Source organism: Bicyclus anynana, chromosome 18, assembly GCF_947172395.1.
Source record: "Bicyclus anynana chromosome 18, ilBicAnyn1.1, whole genome shotgun sequence".
Classification (NCBI taxonomy): Eukaryota; Metazoa; Arthropoda; class Insecta; order Lepidoptera; family Nymphalidae; genus Bicyclus; species Bicyclus anynana.
This window is the reverse complement of record NC_069100.1, coordinates 561,054-581,316: the sequence shown is the minus strand read 5'-3', so window position 1 is coordinate 581,316 and position 20,263 is coordinate 561,054. Positions and strand designations below refer to the sequence as shown.

Genomic DNA, 20,263 nt, shown 5'->3' with positions numbered 1-20,263 from the left:
ACGGGTATAGATATCCAAACCCATGCTGCTGAAAGCTGCATTTTTTAATCTAATTAGTTGTTTAATGTTTTTAAGTATAGCAGATTTAGCATCTTCGATTTTTTTTAATAAGCGTCAAAAAAAATCATTACACTCACCTCTAAACATCTATTTCATTGAACTTGAGAGTCGCGTAGTCGCTTCTCTGTTGACTACTTTTTCTTTGGCTACTTGATACGTTATTTTTATAACTAGAATTACTTTCTTTAGTACTATCACTTCCTATAGTATACGTGTCGTATAAATGTCTATTGGAATTGACTGTGTTCTTAAATTTTAAATTATGATTACCTAACGCTAAATCTGCGTACACTAACTTTTTATGTTTAGGCCGTTCATCTTTCGTGCCCATTGTATTAAAATTTGTATTATAATTATGCTCTGGGCCTAAATTTCTTGTTGAATTTGATATGTAGTTCCCTTTTAGTAGTTGCAAGTAGGACTTTCTTTCTGATTCGTTGTATTCTGGTTCTGGGTAGTTTGGTTTCTCATAATTTTCGTATACGCCTACGCAAGATAGTTTTTCTCTTAAACTTTCTGATTTTTTCAATCGATTCAATTTTTGACTGTTCTTGTCCCTCGTCCTGTTTAAAGTTTTTGTATAGTACTGTGTTTCTGGTGGTTGATATATCATTGGACCTATCGTGTTGTTGTAGGACCTTTCTTGGTCAACTGGAATTCTTTTGTCTACTCTTATTGGTTGGAAATAACAGAAACTGTGATGCTTTTGTAGTGGTATTTGAAAGTTTTTCTTATTCTTCCCTTTAGAACTTATATTAGTAAAGTGATTTCTTTTTTGAAGATATTGCTGCTGTAGTATATTAGTATTCTGAAAAATGAGAAGTTAGTTTTGTTAGTAATGTTAAGAAACACCAAAATGATAAATGAAAAGATAAAATGGATAAAGAAAACATACAAAGCGCTTATACCTGAGTAGTTTCACTATCATTAGGTAAACTTATTTGTACGGAATTACTGCGTTGTATAACAGTTTTTTTTGGTACAGGTTTTTCTTTTAATTTTGGTATTTGTAAAGGTTTTGGTATTATTACTTGTTTTTTTGGTAAATTTGCACGGTTTTTTCCGTGATCATTTAGTTGGTTAATCACTGATTTAACTAGTGAGGTCGACGGTAAAGTAATAGGAGTTGATCTTTTAGGTGTAGCACCGATTATATTTGGTTTAGTCGTCTCTCTCTCTTCATTTGTGATATTTTCATTTTCACTGTCAGATTGTTCAATACTAATATTCTTTAAACTCGTTGTCCTCTTTGGTACTGTTAACACATTCTTGTTTTCGTTTCTTTGGGCACTATTAGATACATTCTCTTCAGACTTTGATGGTCTCACTGGTGCATCCACCGTATCAAATGCTTTGAGATAACCAGTGTTTATTAATGGCATTGATAAGTTTACGTAAACGTGATCAGTTTTGGTCGATGAAGCCATTGGAGATAATTTAGTTCTTGGAGCGGGAACTGGTCTATTCAATGATGTGGTTGAAACATTGATTTGATCATTACTCTCTTCGCAAACTTGAATAGAGTCAGTCAAGTTAACAAATTCTTCAACACCACTAATGTTTGATTTGAAATTCAGCAGTGATGGATAGTTCTCATAAATGTTATCCTCTGGTTCAATTTTATCATTGTCAGAATCTGAGGTATTCTTGTTGTTATTGATTTCAGTGAAATTTTCACCATATTCTGTATTAGGATAAAATCTTTCAATATTTCTTTTCCTCACTATTCTCATAGATTGAAATTTTGGCGGTTTTGATTTAGAGTTTCTAGTATTCAACGAACTAAATTTTCTTGGATCTGGTTCTACTATTTCTTCATCGATAGTTGGAAATTGTTTGAGAAATGACGCTTGCATTGGCGGTAAGTAAGGATTAAGAAGCACCGTTTGGTGCAAAGGGTACATTTGCTGTATTGGTGACAGTACTGATATTCCATATGTTGGATATTGTGAACTTGAAGAATGCATTGGATAGCTTATAGCGTTTTGTACAAAAGGCGGACATACAATTCTTGGAGTGAACGATGGATTTGTCGTCAACTGTTTTTGTAAAACGTCAATGCCTTTAGATGCTTTTTGGTTAGTCTCTACTATCCTAGGTTGTATCGCTTGCACGGGCTGTTATTGCATGCCAAAACAAACATGAAAATAAATAAAACAAAAATTATTAAAAGAAGAAAATCAACAGAAACAAAAAATAATAAAGAGCTATGAAATCATGTTATGCATAAGGTGTTTACTGTTTAGTATACCAATAAATTAAAAATCAGAGAATGAATATTTTAAAAATTATTTTTACTTAGAACAGAATTTAAAGTTTGTTTGACATTATTCGTATTGACAATTTGTTTTATCTAAAAAGGAACCGGTGCCTAGCTAAACATTAACCGATAGAACTTATAGATTTGTCAATAAACATACATAATCATTGTATTATACATTACGTGGACAATGGTCAAAACCGGCCATCTAACGATCTTATTATAAAGTAAACAGTCAATATTCAATATTCAATACGTTTCGTACTTACAATTATTAGCTTTGTATTTTCGGACGCTTCACAGTAATAAATCATGCAGTCAAGAACTTGATATAATTTTTTAAAAGTTGTACAACCTTATAGTTATTTGGAATGCCCTTCCGGCGTTTGTGTTTCCTGATAAATACAATTTGGACACCTTCAAAGCTAGAGTGAATAGGCATCTTCTAGGTAAGCGCGCTCCAACTTAGACCGCATTAATGCTTACCATCAGGCTTAATTGTAGTCAAGCGCTGGCCTATATTGCATAAAAAAAAAAAAAAAATAGTCTAGGTAAAAGTAATATTCGTTTTCTGATTGTTTTCTTAGACAAAGCCACAGTAGGTTTTAAGGAAAAAGATTAAATTTACCTTATTAGGGGGTTGTTGTAAACCGTGGAACGGAAGGTTCTCGTAGAGACCGGGATTGTCCGCTCCAAGGTTGCCGTTCGCTGCATTATCTACGCCATTCGTAGGTGGGCCTGGGAATATGAGCACCATATTATTATTATAAGTTGTTTTTATTCAGCTCAATTTATTTTATTTTCATCCTAATATATTTTTATTATTATCTAGTTTTGATAAACACATTTTTTAATAAATATGATTACAAAAGTAAGATTTGTAATTGTAATTAAGAACTGATTTTCTCAAAAGATCTAAGATAATACAAGACGTATATGAAATAAATGAACAAATTATCACTATCGTTAAATTATTTTTGTGGTATTGTGTAACTATTAATCACGTGCACATTTTAAATTAATCCGTCCATAGAATACTTACATATTATTCTTAACTAGATAAATAAAATTTAGATGAAAGTTTGCAAAAAAAAAAACATCATGCTTAACTCACTGTCACCTGGTTTCTTTCTCTTCCTTGTATTTTGTGAGTGATCCTTACTTGATCCAATATGAGCATTTCCTGCGTTTATTCTGTCAGGTCTTTTAAACGACACAACTAAAAACATGCCATCAATCAAACGAAAAGGCAATTAAAAAAAAACAAAACTCGTGCAAACTCAATTTAAATCCGAGAAGCAGCAATGTATGTATTAGTAAATTTGGAAGTTATCAATTAGATTTAAAATGTTACAAATATCAGTTCAGTTGCATTCAAACATAGCTAAAAATCGTGCAAAAACGTTTTGATAGAAAATGTTTTAAAATAAGCCACCCATACCAAAGATCATATCAATTTTAAGATAAAATCAATCTCATAAACTCTACGCCATAATATATTAAATATTAATTTTATTATATTCATTAATCGTAAGAATACGTACGTAGGTACGGCTGGCTTTTTAAAAATAATAACACAAAAGCAAAATTCGTGCAATACAATTTAAAAATATGTTTTGAAGAGTGATGTGTAAAGTAACTATGTATGAGATGATATTTGTATGAAAGAAACAAAATTATAAAGTAATTATTTGAAAAAATAAAAAATAACTAAATAAAACACCAAATATAAAAATGTAATAAAAATAAAATAAACCGATGATCCCACATTACATTGTTTTAAAAATATAATCTCACACTTTGTACAAGAGTACAGTATCTTGGAAATTGTGCTTTTAATAAAAGATAACTACCTCCTTCAGTGACAATAACGTTTGGAGCTTCACTTTGGAAAAAAGACCTAAGTCTTTTCCTCGGTCCATAGCTTTTGCTCAACGTCACAAGTGACACAGCTCTTTCATTAGATTTATTGATTTTCTTATATTTACCATTACTATCATCTGATGAGTCACTTTTACGTCTCAGGTTTTTCAAAATACCAGTCACGCTTTTCTGATGTTTCTTAGGCTTTCCATTTTTTTTAGAATACTCAATTTTAGGTGATGCTTTTGGTTCTTCAATATTTCTATTTCTTTCAAGCAATCCTAGATTGCTTTCTTCTTCATTATTATTTTGTGGTCTATTTTGTAATCTTGCTTGATTCTTTGGACTAAGTGTATGATTAGAATTAATGTGCACTAACACACCGGGCTTCAAAGGCCATTTGCTTGGTGTCACTACAGTTTGTATATTATTACAATCATTTTTTGGTTGAGCATTTGGTGTCTGTGCAATATTTTCGTTTTGAGTACTTCTATTACTATTAATAGTACTTTCTAACTGCGTTAAGCTCACTTGTAAATTACTTGCAGATTTTTCTTTCAGTGTCATTTCTAAACTATGTGGGTAGCTTTGTGAATCGACGAGTCTAGTTCTATCCGAGGATTTTGGGCTGAATGATAAGTTAATGCGAGGCGATAAAGCAGGTAAAGCTTGCGATATTATGGATTGAGCTATAGACACTTCATTTAGACAGCTACCATCCGGACTGTTTAAAGAAACATGAAAAACTGACGTTAGGAAAGGTAAATGAGTTGCAAAATTATAATGTTAAGTAAAAAACCATGAAAGTAAATATGTTTCTAAAATTCTGATTTGAAATCTCATAGATACGGTTCAGTCTACAAAGTATTTTAAGTAGTAAAGTAAGTTACCTACATATGTGATGATAATAATTAAAAAGTAACGGTTGTTAATTATTACAAATTGTCCAACTAAAAAAAACATTTCGGAGATACCAAATCAGAATATTGAGAAAACTAAATAATGATAGTAAAAATATACTTAAGTATATAGCAAATATTAAATAAATAACAATAATAGACATACAATAACAAATATACATTACATACCATACATACGTAAAACAAAGTAACATTTCAAAAATATAATAAACAGTAAAAAAAATATAAATAAATACTAGAAGAATGCTTTCCAAAATGTCCATGCAGTGAGTATAAAACACTCAACTTCAAAACAACTACTCAATTTGTTACAACTACGAGTACTTAAAGTTTATCACACAAAATCCCTTCAAACCTTAAATGCAAAAGATTGAAACGGTAGCAATAAAACATAAGAAAGCATTCCCCATTCTATAAACAATAAACGAGAATTATTTTGTTAGTAATGTATACCTGAAGTGTTTATAGATGTCAGTCGCAAGACATCTGGTGTTAGAGCGGTTAGGAACCTACGCAGGAATAAAGAATTAAATAATAAAGGGGTTTATATTTATTTAGAACAGTAAAGAAACTTGAATAGAAAGAACGTTGTGAACGTTACAATATACCGTAAAAAATCATTAGGAACTACTTATTTTAGTAAAAAACTGTTAAAAAAAAATTTTTTTCTTGTTAGTTTCATATTAAATCTAATGTGGAAATGCTTATGAAATTGGCGACTATTTTGTAAGCAGGTTTACTTTACATGATGACGATTTAGATCAAATATTTGACTTAAATATTCTAATACTGTTCTCAACAAATGAAATACCCCAATAAACATAAATAACATTAATGTGTTATATTGTAAAGAGTAGGGAAAAAATGACATGCTTTAAAATATATAAATGAAATTGGGAAGTTAACAAGCCCTATTTATTTCTATGGCTAAAAAGCCGTTGGTCCAAGCATTTAGCGAAATTACAGCCGAAAACTCAAACGAACTTCACACAATTCAATATTTAACCAATTTTGTTTATAAATTATTGTAGGTTGTATCTCATCCACAAAATAAAAAATGTAAATTATTAAAGTATATAAAAATATCAATTAAAGTCATGTGAATTCTCCATCCTGATCTATCCATCCTGAGATGAAAAATGTCTTTTTTTAATGACAATTTTAGAAGTTCAACGTTGGATTTAGCAGCTTTTGATTATAAGTACTACTTAAAATAACGGATGATCAAAACGTTAATTGCAAAAGGTTTACTGACATCGCGATTTTACATTTTACAAAGAATGCAGTAAAATTGTGAATTGGTCAAATAATGAAATATTTGAATAGCCAAAATATGAATGGCAGAACTGTGGACCTTGAATTGATTGCTGACCACGCTTACGACCTCATGGGTACAATAAGTGGTGACCTGGTTGGAGGCATGGATAACGTATGCCAAGAATCTGCTCGGACCAATGGCGTGGCTGAAAATATTAATCAGAAAAAGAAAGAAGTACAATGACTATTGTCTAATATAAATAATAAATACTGAAATAAACAATGATAATAGAGGTAAGAAATAATAAAACAAAAAGAAATAAAAATATAATTTGATAATAAGAAAATAAATTCCAATGTGATGATTCCAATAAACCAGTGTACAACATAAAAATGTAAAGGGTAAAAATATATGTATTAGAATAATTTTCAATTGTACACGCTATGGCTTTTAATAATAATGTGATTCAAACAAAAATAATAATTATTATCAATTTGTCAACATATTGTTAGTTTACGCCTGCATGTACAACCGAAACCAGTTGTCAAAAATATATGGGGACTAATAATAATATAATCATTCTGAAATATGATTTTAAAAATGAAACAATAACTTACTTTTCTCGCTCCTCCAATTCAACTGGGTTATTGTCTATAGTTTTATTATGTTAGTCCATTTTAGTCCATTTTTAGTGGCAATCACGGAAACAAAACAAAATAAAACCAATTAGTAAGTAATATTCAATTAAAATATAACATGTTTTAGGATAAAGTATGAGTTTTTTGTAGGTAAGATGAGTACACACATGTTATTGTGCTACTAACACTTCGCTATGCTATGAATTAATGCATTCATGAAGTGCAGGCCAGTTGTACATACTTGTACAACGTAGAAACACTCTAAATTCGCCTACATTCGGTAGCTTTTGTTTTGTGCAATGTATGTATGCATGACTAAAACCACAACAGCACTTACATTTAGATTTGGCCCGCATGCGCCGGCAGATGCAGATGATGATGATGCACAGGATCACCGTCACCACCAGCACTGCCAGGGCGATGCCACCGATGAGCAGGAGCTTCTGGCGGTCACGCCACCACACTTTATTACCTAAGAAATAAATATTCGTTCGAATTGTGGAGGGAATGTTTTATAATAGATGGCACCACTAAATGCCAAAAATTACGCTACATATAATAATTACGTCAAAGTACAAAATTTTGAATAAGGACTGACAATTTACTTACAATCATACAAAAATACAAATATTTATTTTAATTATATAATTATTTTATTTTATCATTACACTTACTGTAACTTTCCAGGTTTGCTATAAAACGAAAAAAATATAATTTTTACATACTCCATGAAATATACGTCAAATAAATGTCAAATCCCAAGGAAAACTTTTAGTATGGAGACTATAATTTTTTTTTAATATGTACTTTCTGCTCATAGGCAATAAGCCTTTTATGTATCTGATATCATCATATCATTCAAGGATTTCCTCGAGAGCTAGTTTGCTGCAGATTCCCTGTCAGCGCTCCCCCTTTGGCTTGTTATGGAAATGGACCTGTGGAACAGACAGGTTGGGAATGCTGTGTCTTTGTAGCCGAGTAAAACGGAGTCCACCCTCGCGATTCAGAGCCCGCGCAAGCACATTTGTGTGAACTGTCAGTCTCTCCTGGTACTTCAGGCTGCACTGAGATATTTCGTCACGTACAGTTTATATGCCAATGTCGTGGTATATGTACTTATTGCTGATACATCGCGGGATGCCACAAACATTGTTCTTAGTGCTTTATTTTGGAATCTTTCCTGAATTTCAATATTTGAAATACTGGCCGTTCTCTACAGGACGACTCTATTGGAATAAATTTTCTGTCAAACGGGATCCGATCAAAAGAAGATTCCATTTGCGCTTCGACATTTTGTCCGACGTCAGTTAGACGTACATTGTACACAGCCTACCTATGACATCTCTCTCGCACTCGCGCGACTTGCCCACGCTGTTGTTGGCGTAGCACAGGTAGGTGCGGTACACGTCCACGCTGGAGCTCAGGCGCAGGTAGCTCTGCGCGCCGTCCTGCCAGATCTCCTCCGTCGTCAGACTGTCGTTGTCATTCTTTAGCTTCCACGTGAACGACACCTGGAAGGGCAATATAATAACTGACAAGTGCATGTCAGAAGTGAAACTTCTTAACTTTAGAAACTCACTAGCCTGAAAGATAATTAAGTTTTCCTCCATTCCAAAAGTACTCTGAAAATAACTAGGCATTTTCAAGCATGCATGTTTTGCTTTGATCAGGCATGCTAGTTTCAAGCGCTGAATTTAAAAGAGTATGAAGCAAATAAATAAATATTTATCATCATCATCATCATCATAATCATTTACAGCCGGTGGACGTCTACAGCTGGATATATGCCTCTTGCATGGACTTCCAAACAAAACGGTCTCGAGCCGCCAGAATCCAGAGGATGCTGCGCTAACAACACTGTGGTTTCTGATGCGAGGACCATTCCAGCACCTTGGAACCCCAACGTCCATCGACTCTTCGTATTATGTGTCCTGTCCCTTGCCATTTCAGCCTCGCGACTCGCGGAGCTAATGTAAGTGACTTAAGTTGTTCTGCGGATCTCCTAATATCTAATTAGAATGAAATATCTAATAGAGGCTTGAATGGAAGCACTTACTTCAGAAGGATTGGCAGTGGCTGTGCACAGAAGATGCGGCTGCCCATCCAGCTCGACTTGCTTTATGCCACATTCAGGGATGACTGAAAAAAACAACAATAATTTTTAGTGAAACACATTTCTTTAATTTCTTTAATTTCACATTTGGTCCATTATGTCACATCAATATAATTACTTACACATCACATCCAAGAAAACAGTAGTGTTGATGGAGCCGTGCCTGTTGTACGCCTCGCAGACGTAGTTTCCGCCGTCCTTGCGCGCCACGGGACCCAGCAGCAGCGTGTTGGACGAGGACAGTATGAGCGAGTTGTTGCTGTGCTCTCTCGCGCTGCTCTTTGACGCGTTCTCTCTTTTCCACGAGTAACTTGGTTTTGGAAATCCTCTGAGAAACAAGAATTTAAATGAATATAAACAACAATAAGCATGACATTAATATTTTATTTCTATAACTGAGACAAATCTGACGAATTCCTAAATTATAAAGAATATAATTATTGAAAGAACAATGGCCAGCAAAAAAAAATTTTGTAAATTAATGTTTTCGGCTGGGACAATGACAATGACGATTTTATAAAGCCAAGGTCTTCGTCATCCTGAGTTTTAGGGGGTGTAAGTGATGATAATTATGGAGGGCCAGAAAAGTAACATTCAAGAGAATATAACACATTATTGTAGCACGCACTATATAAGTTGCATTTGGCTATATTTTTTTGAAATTAAAGCCAAAATGCATATCTAAGTTTCTCTCGACGCATACTTACTCAGCGTGACAAACAACTTTAGCCGGAATCTCGTTCTGTATGACGGACACCACTCTCGGTTGCACTGTTATGTTTTCAGGTTCATCTGTAGAACGAAAACAATTACACATATTAACATTACGTAAAACCTAATGCGATATATGTACAATAAAAGCATTGTTTTACTACAGATGATATTTCCCTGGCAAATGCAGTTTCGTGGTGTGACAGAGAAAAAATCTGAGCAGACACAGATACTTGAGACCCGGGTGTAGATTCAAAGAGCCCTTTGAAGACGCGTCAAGAATCATATAGCTATTCTCCCTGCCAAACTATATTTGGGAAGATGCTTCAGAGTAGCTTTTGATACCGTTCCAATATGTTCCTTACTGCTGTTCTAGTCAGGCCAATCGCCACTACGCACGCCGTGTCATCCCTCTAGCGTCCTTGATACCTTATTTTTGACTTCTGCGGTACAATGGCCAGCGCTAGTTTCTGTTTCATCCCTTGTAGTACTTACACTCGACAGCGAAGGTGGTGGTGCTGTTGACGGCGGGCCCGGCCGCGTTGATGGACGAGCGGCACGTGTAGCGCACCGAGTCGCCGCGCGCCAGCACCCCGCCCGGCCACGCCGACATGTTCCAGTGCTACAACAGAACGTATAGGAGAATGTTTTGTAGCAGTAGAACTGTAACCTGTACTAGAAGTTTCAGCTCTACTAAACTTTGACTTGGGGAGTACGCTGTGAGTGCAAAGTGTAATCAGGCGTGGTGAACTGAAGACTTCCGTGGTGTGATTTAAAGCACACGCGTTTTTTCAGTTATGACCAATACTTCGCTCCTTTATGGACTGTTTGTTCTATATAGACTGTTTGTGAATTAGCAGTGCACTCCCAAGTTGCTTCAACCGCAATGCGTTGGTTAGTGTTAGTTGGACAGATGACATCAAGCAGGTAACCGCTAGCCGCTATATGCAGACGACTCTTCTTCTTCTTTTTCTTTTAAAAAGCCCAAGTCTAGCAGTGGCCGTCATCGGCTTATAATTATGATGATAATCTGGTTTAGGAATTCGTACGTCAATATTCAAACAGAAGAGACCTATGACCTCAAAAACCTGTGCCTTCTTTTTCCGTAAGATTCTCTTTCTCCGCGTATAATAAAAAGAGCTGTTCTCTTACCAGTGTGGACTCTTTCTCCGCAAGATTCTCTTTCTCCGCGTATAACAAAAAGAGCTGTTCTCTTACCAGTGTGGACTCCGTGGCCTCGAAGTCGTTCCTGTTGACCTGCGGCTCGATCTTGCGCTCCACCACGTAGTACTTGTCCGTCTTGTCGGGGTCGATGACCTGCCCGTCCTTCAGCCAGTCCACGCTGCACAGCGGCGCGCACTCCACCGTGCACGACAGAGAGATGTTCTGGAACATTGCCATCAATCATCTCTCTCATTATTTTATAAATTCTCTCATTTATTTATCACTTCTTTTAACAATGTCAATATAAGTATAAAATACTAAACATTATTAAAAATTTATAAAAAAAATACAATCCCGCTGCGGGACATTTGAGTGCCCAAGCAACCGGTGGTCAGGGCTCCAGAGTAAGGAACCTCCTCACAATACGCGCCGTCTCAAAAATCACTGCCTTTTGTATCCGACTCTTGATCCAACAGCTTGGTCCAAGCTTTTCGCTTTAAGATTATTGACTGAAACAACTATCGGAACGATAATAGTTGACTCAATATTCCACATGGCGGTAATCACGTGAGCAAGGTCCAAGTATTCTGATACTTTATAAATATTATTAGAAAGGAGGATAAGAAAGGGAAGATATATTTATCGACGCCAAATATATTTTTTAAAGAATATTTGCCATATTATCTTTTAATGACCAATATTCCCATAGCTGGTCCATTTACCATTGAGCTTTTGAAGCTTTATTATAATATATTAATTAAATTATAATATAAAATATAATTATGTAATTACAAGATTAAGATTACAAAATTTACCTGAGATTTATACAAAGCCCCGCTGTAGTGATTCATGGCATATTTGAAACTTGGTGGAGCTGAAATGTAAATTGATTATTTTTTAATATAATATCTAAATAGTCTCATAAATCTTTTTCTTGATTAACCCAACCATGAAATATATTTAGAAAACAGGTCAGTGTTAGATAGCAAAAACAGCGGATTTACCTAAAACGTCGATATTCACAAAAGCTGCCTCTCCCTCCCCGCCAGTGTTGATGCCCCGGCACGAGAAGTTGGTGCGGTGGTCCAAGGTCACCGGGTCGATGGTCCAGTTCTGCGACACGATGTCTGTCACCACGCGGTTGCCGCGGTACCATCGAAACCTATGAAGACAGTTTGTTTTAAAAGGAAGTTCTAAAAAATAGATTGTGAGGAAGAAGACAACAAACAAACAACAAAAAAATAATAATTGGATTATCAGTGTGGAATAAGAAAGTAAAGAATATAACTGAATGGAGTAAAGTGGTCGAAATCAAGAACCATAAAGGGTTAAAGCGCCAAAGTAATCGTAAGTTATAAATTAAGAAAGTAATTTATTTTATATTGACCATGAACTCGCCAGATGGTAAATGTAAATATGGTGTATGGGATACGTTTACCTAGAAGATGTCTATTCACTCATGTTTTAAAGATATTTAAATTATAAGATTCGGGTGACACGGTCTTGGGAAGGGTATTCCAAATTATAGCCATGCGTAATATTAATTGCGTCAGTATTTTGACAATTTCATAACTTCTTTACATGTTGAAATTAAAAATTAACACCCGTAAATTGACTTATTTTATAGGCTTTCCAAGATATTCCTCGTGTCATCTTCAAATCACCTTCTTATCCATTAAATGCCCATTTCATTGTATTGTATCCAGGATACCATCTAATTATGACCCTTAGCCACATTATCTGTTTCAACTTATAGTTGCATAATACCTGTGTGCTTCAGGTCTGCCCTTCTCTTGAATACTACAACTGAGAACGAGTGATTTCCCTTTGATGACTCGCCAGGGTGAATATGTCATTTTGGCTGGACCAGGGGGATCTGTTGAGAAAAACAAAAAAATATGTTGCATAAAAGCAGTTGCAGAATCCTGTAAATGAGAAAAATAGGTATCTTTTACTAATTTGCCACTTTATAAGAAAGACAGTGTTTGACAAAATAGGATTTAAAAGAATAATAAATGAAGTCGACACTGGATTATTGCATCTAAATGAATGATATATATATAAATGAGTTACAATGGGTTTGTTTGTTTAGTAAAAGTTCTTAAGATATTGATTTTACTGGAGCAGAGTGCGAGAAGTATGTCCTGACCTCCAGAGTGGCCTACGATGGATCACCGATGGCTATTGAAAGTAATGTTACCGTGGCCGCACAAACTAAGCGCACTCTGGATAAATTAACCATTCGCTGCCCGCAAGTATTTTATCGGTGAGCCCGTCTGCGTTGAAGAAGCCGACAGTCAGGTAATGCGGTTTTAATCTACCGTTGTGAGCCATTTAAAAAAACTTTATATTCCTCTATCGCGCGAAGCATGATACTGTGCTCGCATATTGCCTGTTATTGGGTTTTATATTTTTTTACATGTCACGTAACGGATACGATGGACGACCGGTCGTCCATTTAGGAGTCAAATGGGTCGTTAAATACGGAACTGCAGCGGCTGAAACGAAGATAGGACGTAGACAAGGAAGACATGGTTTGTGGTGTTACTGTATGAAGTTTATGTATGTTTATGTGCTTGTCTCATTCTCGGAAATGCATGAAGAATTTGGCCAATATCTATTTATTCTGATTCTGAGTTATGATTTGTACAGCTCGCAATAACAAGGTAACAAGAATAACTCACAATTGACAATCAGTTCAGTCTTGTCACTCTCGTTGCCCCAGCCAGCGTAGTTCTTGCCCTTGCACGAGTAGTTGCCGTGGAAGCTCTTCGTGGTGTCTTGCAGCAGCAGCATCGAGGGGTCCACCTCGTTGCACAGATTATCTGCAATGAAAGAACATTGATTCATGTAGCTAACAGTAAAAACCCTTTGTAGAGGAATGTTTATACCATAATTAATTCACTCACCATCAGTTCCATTACATTCAGGAAGATGTTTCAATATCTCGCCGTCTAGATACCAGATGACCTCATCCAGTATCGAAGGGTTGCCGGTGACCACTTCGCAAGTGAGGGTCACATTTTTGTGATCATTCTCCAGCACGGGGCTCGGCGAACTCATTGTTAGACGGACTTGCGGTTTGACTGAAATGAAACACCATATTTTGTGAATTCACAAAAGTCAGAACAATGCTCTTCATAAAAAATATAATAAAAAGCCTACAATAAAAAAATATAATAATCGAAAACCACTCGACTGATGAGATGAAATTCGGCAGGGAAGTAGTTTATAGTCAACGCCCGCTAAGAACGGATTGCGTGACAGGGTCGGATTAAGGAGGTCGAATCAATTTGCTTGTTTCTCATTTGATAGGATGTTGAGCAGCAACTCACATAGCACGTTGACACTGACGGTGTCGTTGGTGGTGCCGTTGCCCTCCGTGTTGGCCATGAGCACGGTGTAGTTGCCCATGTCCTCGCCGCGCGCCGCCACGATGATGATGATGAGGTACTCACATAGCACGTTGACACTGACGGTGTCGTTGGTGGTGCCGTTGCCCTCCGTGTTGGCCATGAGCACGGTGTAGTTGCCCATGTCCTCGCCGCGCGCCGCCACGATGATGATGATGAGGTACTCACATAGCACGTTGACACTGACGGTGTCGTTGGTGGTGCCGTTGCCCTCCGTGTTGGCCATGAGCACGGTGTAGTTGCCCATGTCCTCGCCGCGCGCCGCCACGATGATGATGATGAGGTACTCACATAGCACGTTGACACTGACGGTGTCGTTGGTGGTGCCGTTGCCCTCCGTGTTGGCCATGAGCACGGTGTAGTTGCCCATGTCCTCGCCGCGCGCCGCCACGATGATGATGATGAGGTACTCACATAGCACGTTGACACTGACGGTGTCGTTGGTGGTGCCGTTGCCCTCCGTGTTGGCCATGAGCACGGTGTAGTTGCCCATGTCCTCGCCGCGCGCCGCCACGATGATGATGATGAGGTACTCACATAGCACGTTGACACTGACGGTGTCGTTGGTGGTGCCGTTGCCCTCCGTGTTGGCCATGAGCACGGTGTAGTTGCCCATGTCCTCGCCGCGCGCCGCCACGATGATGATGATGAGGTACTCACATAGCACGTTGACACTGACGGTGTCGTTGGTGGTGCCGTTGCCCTCCGTGTTGGCCATGAGCACGGTGTAGTTGCCCATGTCCTCGCCGCGCGCCGCCACGATGATGATGATGAGGTACTCACATAGCACGTTGACACTGACGGTGTCGTTGGTGGTGCCGTTGCCCTCCGTGTTGGCCATGAGCACGGTGTAGTTGCCCATGTCCTCGCCGCGCGCCGCCACGATGATGATGATGAGGTACTCACATAGCACGTTGACACTGACGGTGTCGTTGGTGGTGCCGTTGCCCTCCGTGTTGGCCATGAGCACGGTGTAGTTGCCCATGTCCTCGCCGCGCGCCGCCACGATGATGAGCGAGTGCTGGTCCGGCGTGCCGCCCTGGTAGTTGCTGCTGTTCACGTTCACGCGCTTGCCGTCGCGGTACCTGCAGTCACAATTGTCGTCAACGCAATGATAACATAATCACATCATAGTGTGGATATGTGTATGTTTGTATGTTTGCTAATCCTTCACGCCGCAACTATTGTACCGAATTAACTGATATTTAGAATGGTGATAGAATGGTGATGGTGGCCTTTATTCGGATTTAGGTGTTTTTTCATGTTAATGTTGAATCGCTATAATTAGTAAATAGATAAATACACATCTAAATCTAATGAATGTATTCGCTTTACTTATACAAAGTCAGTCAAACTTTGTAATAACGAAACGTATGGCTTAATCCAAGGATGAACCAAGACACACTAGCCGAGTATAGCACGAGATACATCTTTATGTCTTTCGCATGAAACTCGCATTATCTCCCAACTTGAGTAATACGTTCGAGGCTTCGCGAGACGCTTTCGATGACGGTTAAGCGTGAAATAATCCTTTGTGGTTCTGTATTTTTTAATTTATTTAAAAATGAGAAATTTTAAAAATACACATTTATCAAATTATTCTTATTGTCAGTCAATAGACTTCCATTGGTGGTGACAGCCCTTTTAAAAACGTACGATCTTGAGCCGCCTGCATTCGGCGGCTCCTTGTGAACTGCTTCATGTCGTTGGTCCAACTAGTGGGGGGCCCAAGTACTCCCCCACCGGGGGGTCTACCAAAACTGCGCTTACCGCTATGTAAGAATTACACAATTTTTCAAAAGATACAAAAATTTACAATCTGATGGGAGTGCATGAATTAGTGCATAAAAACAAAAAACAACTTCCGCTTTAAATCTTAGTATAATATATAGGTAAATGCGAAACGTTATTCATCACGATATTGCGAAATACTGCTTTATGTACAAAGTTGAAATTTGGAGGTAGTTTATAGTTAGTAGAGGTCCACTAAGAACGGATTTTGCGAGAGGGTCGAATTAAGGAGGTCTAAGGGCGGACGAAGTCGCGGGCGTTCGCTAGTATTAAATAAATCGATTTTCAAACTAAAATAAGATGCAATCTAAAGAACAAGCGATTGCGACAAAGTACAATTAATTTCGAGTACGCTTGCATGCACGGCATATTTGTATTACCATATGAATAACTTAGTAATCGTTTTTAAGTATTTCCCGTGGTACTCCAAAACATAATAACTTTACGTATTACATTTCAACCGAGCGCGAAATAGGATTCTTTATTCGCATACACGTTTAAGCAGATTACTGTCGGAATTTATCTCCAACCACTGAGCTTAAGAGGTATATTCATTTTGTACCACGTGGAATTACATTTAAATGTCTTTATAACTTTTTGATAATACTTTGAGCTTGTGAAAGAGATACGTTTTATTCAATTCAGTCGTAAATCGTATCATGCTAAAAATGTATTAATTATTTTAACGCATAATATATTACTCACATAATTGTTTTATAATTTTACTCGCAGTGTCAAAATTAAAAAATAAAAATCAACTGCTGTATTTATTGCTGGCTCATTTCAGCAGAACCTGCCTTTCAGACTTTATTTGTAAAGACCAAAACGTCTTTACAAATAATAATAATAATAATAATAATAATATCGTTTATTTGCAAGAATTACCGTTCCTTACAGTATTCAACCAAATTAATAGTGTGCAAATACATGGTGAAAAAGAAAAAAAAATACAAACAGTGAAATAAAATTAAGAAAAATATAAATACAATCAGTCACAATAACTTAATTAAATTAAATAAAATTATAAAATAAAAATAACACAAATAGTCCCCAAATTAAATGAAAAAAAAAAAGAAAAGAAAAAGTTACAATTACAATATAATACAATAATTGGAATTAAAAGTAAGTACGAGTATGTCATAAAAAATTAAGTCAAATATTCCTTAATGTCGTAGTAGCCCTTATCAATAAGCCATTTATTTAATTTTATTTTAAAATGGGGCAAGCTTAATTTTTGAATGTCATCTGGTAATTTATTAAATATTTTTACAGCCATACAGTATGCACTTTTCATATAACTACCAGTACATACTTTTGATAGCACCAACTTGTTACCGTGTCTGACCGACTTATTGACAGTGCCTTCACCTCTTCGCTGAAAATATTTTGGATGGCGCTTAACAAAAATACAAACATCTCGTATGTACATACAAGGCAGTGGAAGAATGTTCAATTGCTTAAAAAGAGGTTTACAGCTATCTAATGGCCCTGCTTTACACATAGCTCGAATGCATTTTTTTTGAAGTCGGAATGCTCTAATAAAGTCTACAGAGTTACCCCAGAGTATTAAACCGTATGACAGCACAGACGATACATGTCCGTGATATGCACTTAAAGCTGCATCGATGGAAATAGTCTGCGTAAGACGTCTGAGCGCATAAACAAATTTGGCCAATTTTGTGCAAATGTAGTCAATATGAGATTTCCAATTCATTGTTTTGTCATAAACTAATCCTAAAAATTTCATTGTGTCATCTTCTCCTATTTTAATATCATTATATTTAACATCAACTGGCACTGTTTTTGAATTATAATAATTAAATTGCATAATTTTCGTTTTATTTATATTAACCTGCAAGTTATTTTCATTTAGCCAAGTTATTATATTTTGTAATACGTCGTTTATTTCTTGTTCATACCTATTAACATTATGACATCTCACTAATATGGTTGTATCATCTGCAAACAATACGCACGGGTGACTTGTTGCCGCCGTGATATCGTTTATGTAGGCCAAGAAAAGAAATGGTCCTAGAATGCTGCCCTGCGGTACTCCCTTTTTATTATATTTGTATGTTGAATTATAAATCATCTTAATATTATTTTCTAGTTTGCTAATTTGTGTACATACAGTCCTACCATTTAGATATGATTTTACCCATTGATGAGCTGTTCCCCTTATACCATATCTTTCTAATTTATTTAATAAGATATTGTGATTTTTTAGATAAAAACAAGCCTCAGTAGTGGAACTATTATTACGAAATCCAAATTGTTCTTGAATTAATAAATTATTGGCGTCAAAAAAGTTTTTTAGTCGCTTAAACATTACTTTTTCAAATATTTTTGCTAAAATAGGTACCAAAGTTATAGGCCTGTAGTTATTTATGTCATAACGATCATTTTTTTTAAATAAAGGTTTGATAATAGAAATCTTTAGCTTATTTGGAAATGTCCCTTGCTCAAATGATTTATTTATTATGTCAGCTAGTGGTCCACATAAGTAATTGGCACAATGTTTAATTATGTCTGTTCTTATCTCATCATAGCCGACAGCTTTGGTGTTGTTGAGAGATTTGATAATACCTAGAACTTCATAAGCATCCGTCGGGCTTATAAAAATTGAATGAGTATTAGGTGGATAACAATATGATTTACTAATATTTTTATTCAAAGTAGTCATTTCGTTTAAATTTATAAAATAGTCATTAAATAATTCACAAAGTTCAGTAGGATCATTATATGTCCCTGTATTAGTTTTTATAAAAGAAATATCATCAGGCTCTATCGTCTTCCCTAAATTATCATTTATTAGTTCCCAACTAGCTTTACATTTATTTTTCCGATTAACTATGTACTTAGTACTTTGTAGTTGTTTAGACTGATAAATACATTTTTTTAAAATGCTGTTGTATTTCATATATTGTTTTTTATTTAACCTTTTATTTGACCTACAGAGCCTGTATGTCAAATGTAGCTTCCTTTTGTTTACACTAGACTTTTTTATACCTTTAGTGAGCCATGATGAATTTTTTAACGTACTAAACATTTTTATTTTTCTAAGGGGAAAACATAAATCATAAAATAGTTTAAGGATTTCATGAAATGTATCAAATGCTTCATTAACATTTTCAATATTTCGAACATCTGAAAAAGTGAGAGCTGAAATACATTCGTAAAACTTTTCCTTATTTTCCTTATTGTAGTCCCTGCGATATTCAAACCATGTGGTAATACGTGGCCGTCTGTTTACTTTTATCGTTAATGTTTGAGCTGTTTCATGGTCTGATAATGCTAAGTGGTGAATTTCCGCAATAGACGATTTTATATTGCTAACTATCAAATCTAAGCAAGATGATAACCTTGTTGGGTGTTTTATATGGGAAATAAGATTGTAAGTATTAATTAAACTAATTAATTCCTGGCTGTGTTTATTGTTCTTTAATGTATCTAAATTGCAATCTCCACATAATATTAGTTTTTTTTCTTTTTTCTTCTTACTAATTGCATATAAAAGTAAATCAAGTTTTTTAAGAAACAGACATGGATCACTTTTTGGTGTTCGATATATACAAACGATTAATAAGTTATAATCTTGAATTTCAATGCTACAACATTCGAAGAGGTTAACTAGGCCCATATCACCTATAAATTTGATCTCTTTACAATTAATGTGTTTTTTCGTTAGAATACAAGAACCGCCACGATTTTTGTTTCTACAGAAAGACGCTGACAATTTATACCCTGGAATGTTTAATAAATTCTCCATACCTTTTCCAATAAAAGTTTCAGTGAGACATACAATATCTAACTCGTAACTTTTGTGTTTGATTAAATCTAGAAGAGATATATATACCAAATCTGATTTACTAATAGCACCAGCAATATTTTGATGAAATATTGTTAAATTATTATTATTAACGAAAAAACTTTTCTTGGCTTAATTTGTTGTTAGCTGTTTGAATAGATATTTTAGCTTTAGATGATTTTTTCATTTTGTTGAAATACATGGGTATAGTAGTTTGTTTGGTAATTGTTTGTAACCCAACTATTGTATGCGATATATTACTAT

General features: G+C 35.7%; 1 protein-coding gene across 2 annotated transcripts in view; it reads right to left on the bottom strand.

The window, feature by feature from the left end:
- The window catches only part of LOC112046705 (uncharacterized), a 413,809-nt gene that overhangs the window by 2,159 nt on the left and 391,387 nt on the right, over window positions 1-20,263 (bottom strand). Inside the window, exons 11-29 of one of the 2 annotated variants that reach the window (XM_052886800.1) lie at window positions 15,307-15,485; window positions 13,897-14,073; window positions 13,672-13,812; window positions 12,755-12,863; window positions 11,992-12,149; window positions 11,803-11,861; window positions 11,042-11,209; window positions 10,319-10,445; window positions 9,820-9,904; window positions 9,235-9,440; window positions 9,056-9,138; window positions 8,333-8,510; window positions 7,337-7,471; window positions 6,979-7,012; window positions 4,174-4,907; window positions 3,435-3,539; window positions 2,949-3,058; window positions 969-2,177; window positions 138-868 (exon numbers count right to left, since the gene is read on the bottom strand). In XM_052886800.1, coding sequence (XP_052742760.1) covers window positions 140-868; window positions 969-2,177; window positions 2,949-3,058; window positions 3,435-3,539; window positions 4,174-4,907; window positions 6,979-7,012; window positions 7,337-7,471; window positions 8,333-8,510; window positions 9,056-9,138; window positions 9,235-9,440; window positions 9,820-9,904; window positions 10,319-10,445; window positions 11,042-11,209; window positions 11,803-11,861; window positions 11,992-12,149; window positions 12,755-12,863; window positions 13,672-13,812; window positions 13,897-14,073; window positions 15,307-15,485 — 4,726 coding nt within the window. In that variant the 3' untranslated portion in view covers window positions 138-139. Of the gene's footprint in view, window positions 1-137; window positions 869-968; window positions 2,178-2,948; window positions 3,059-3,434; window positions 3,540-4,173; window positions 4,908-6,978; window positions 7,013-7,336; window positions 7,472-8,332; window positions 8,511-9,055; window positions 9,139-9,234; window positions 9,441-9,819; window positions 9,905-10,318; window positions 10,446-11,041; window positions 11,210-11,802; window positions 11,862-11,991; window positions 12,150-12,754; window positions 12,864-13,671; window positions 13,813-13,896; window positions 14,074-14,322; window positions 14,541-15,306; window positions 15,486-20,263 lie in introns of those variants that run through there. The other variant, XM_052886799.1, reaches the window with a different exon arrangement.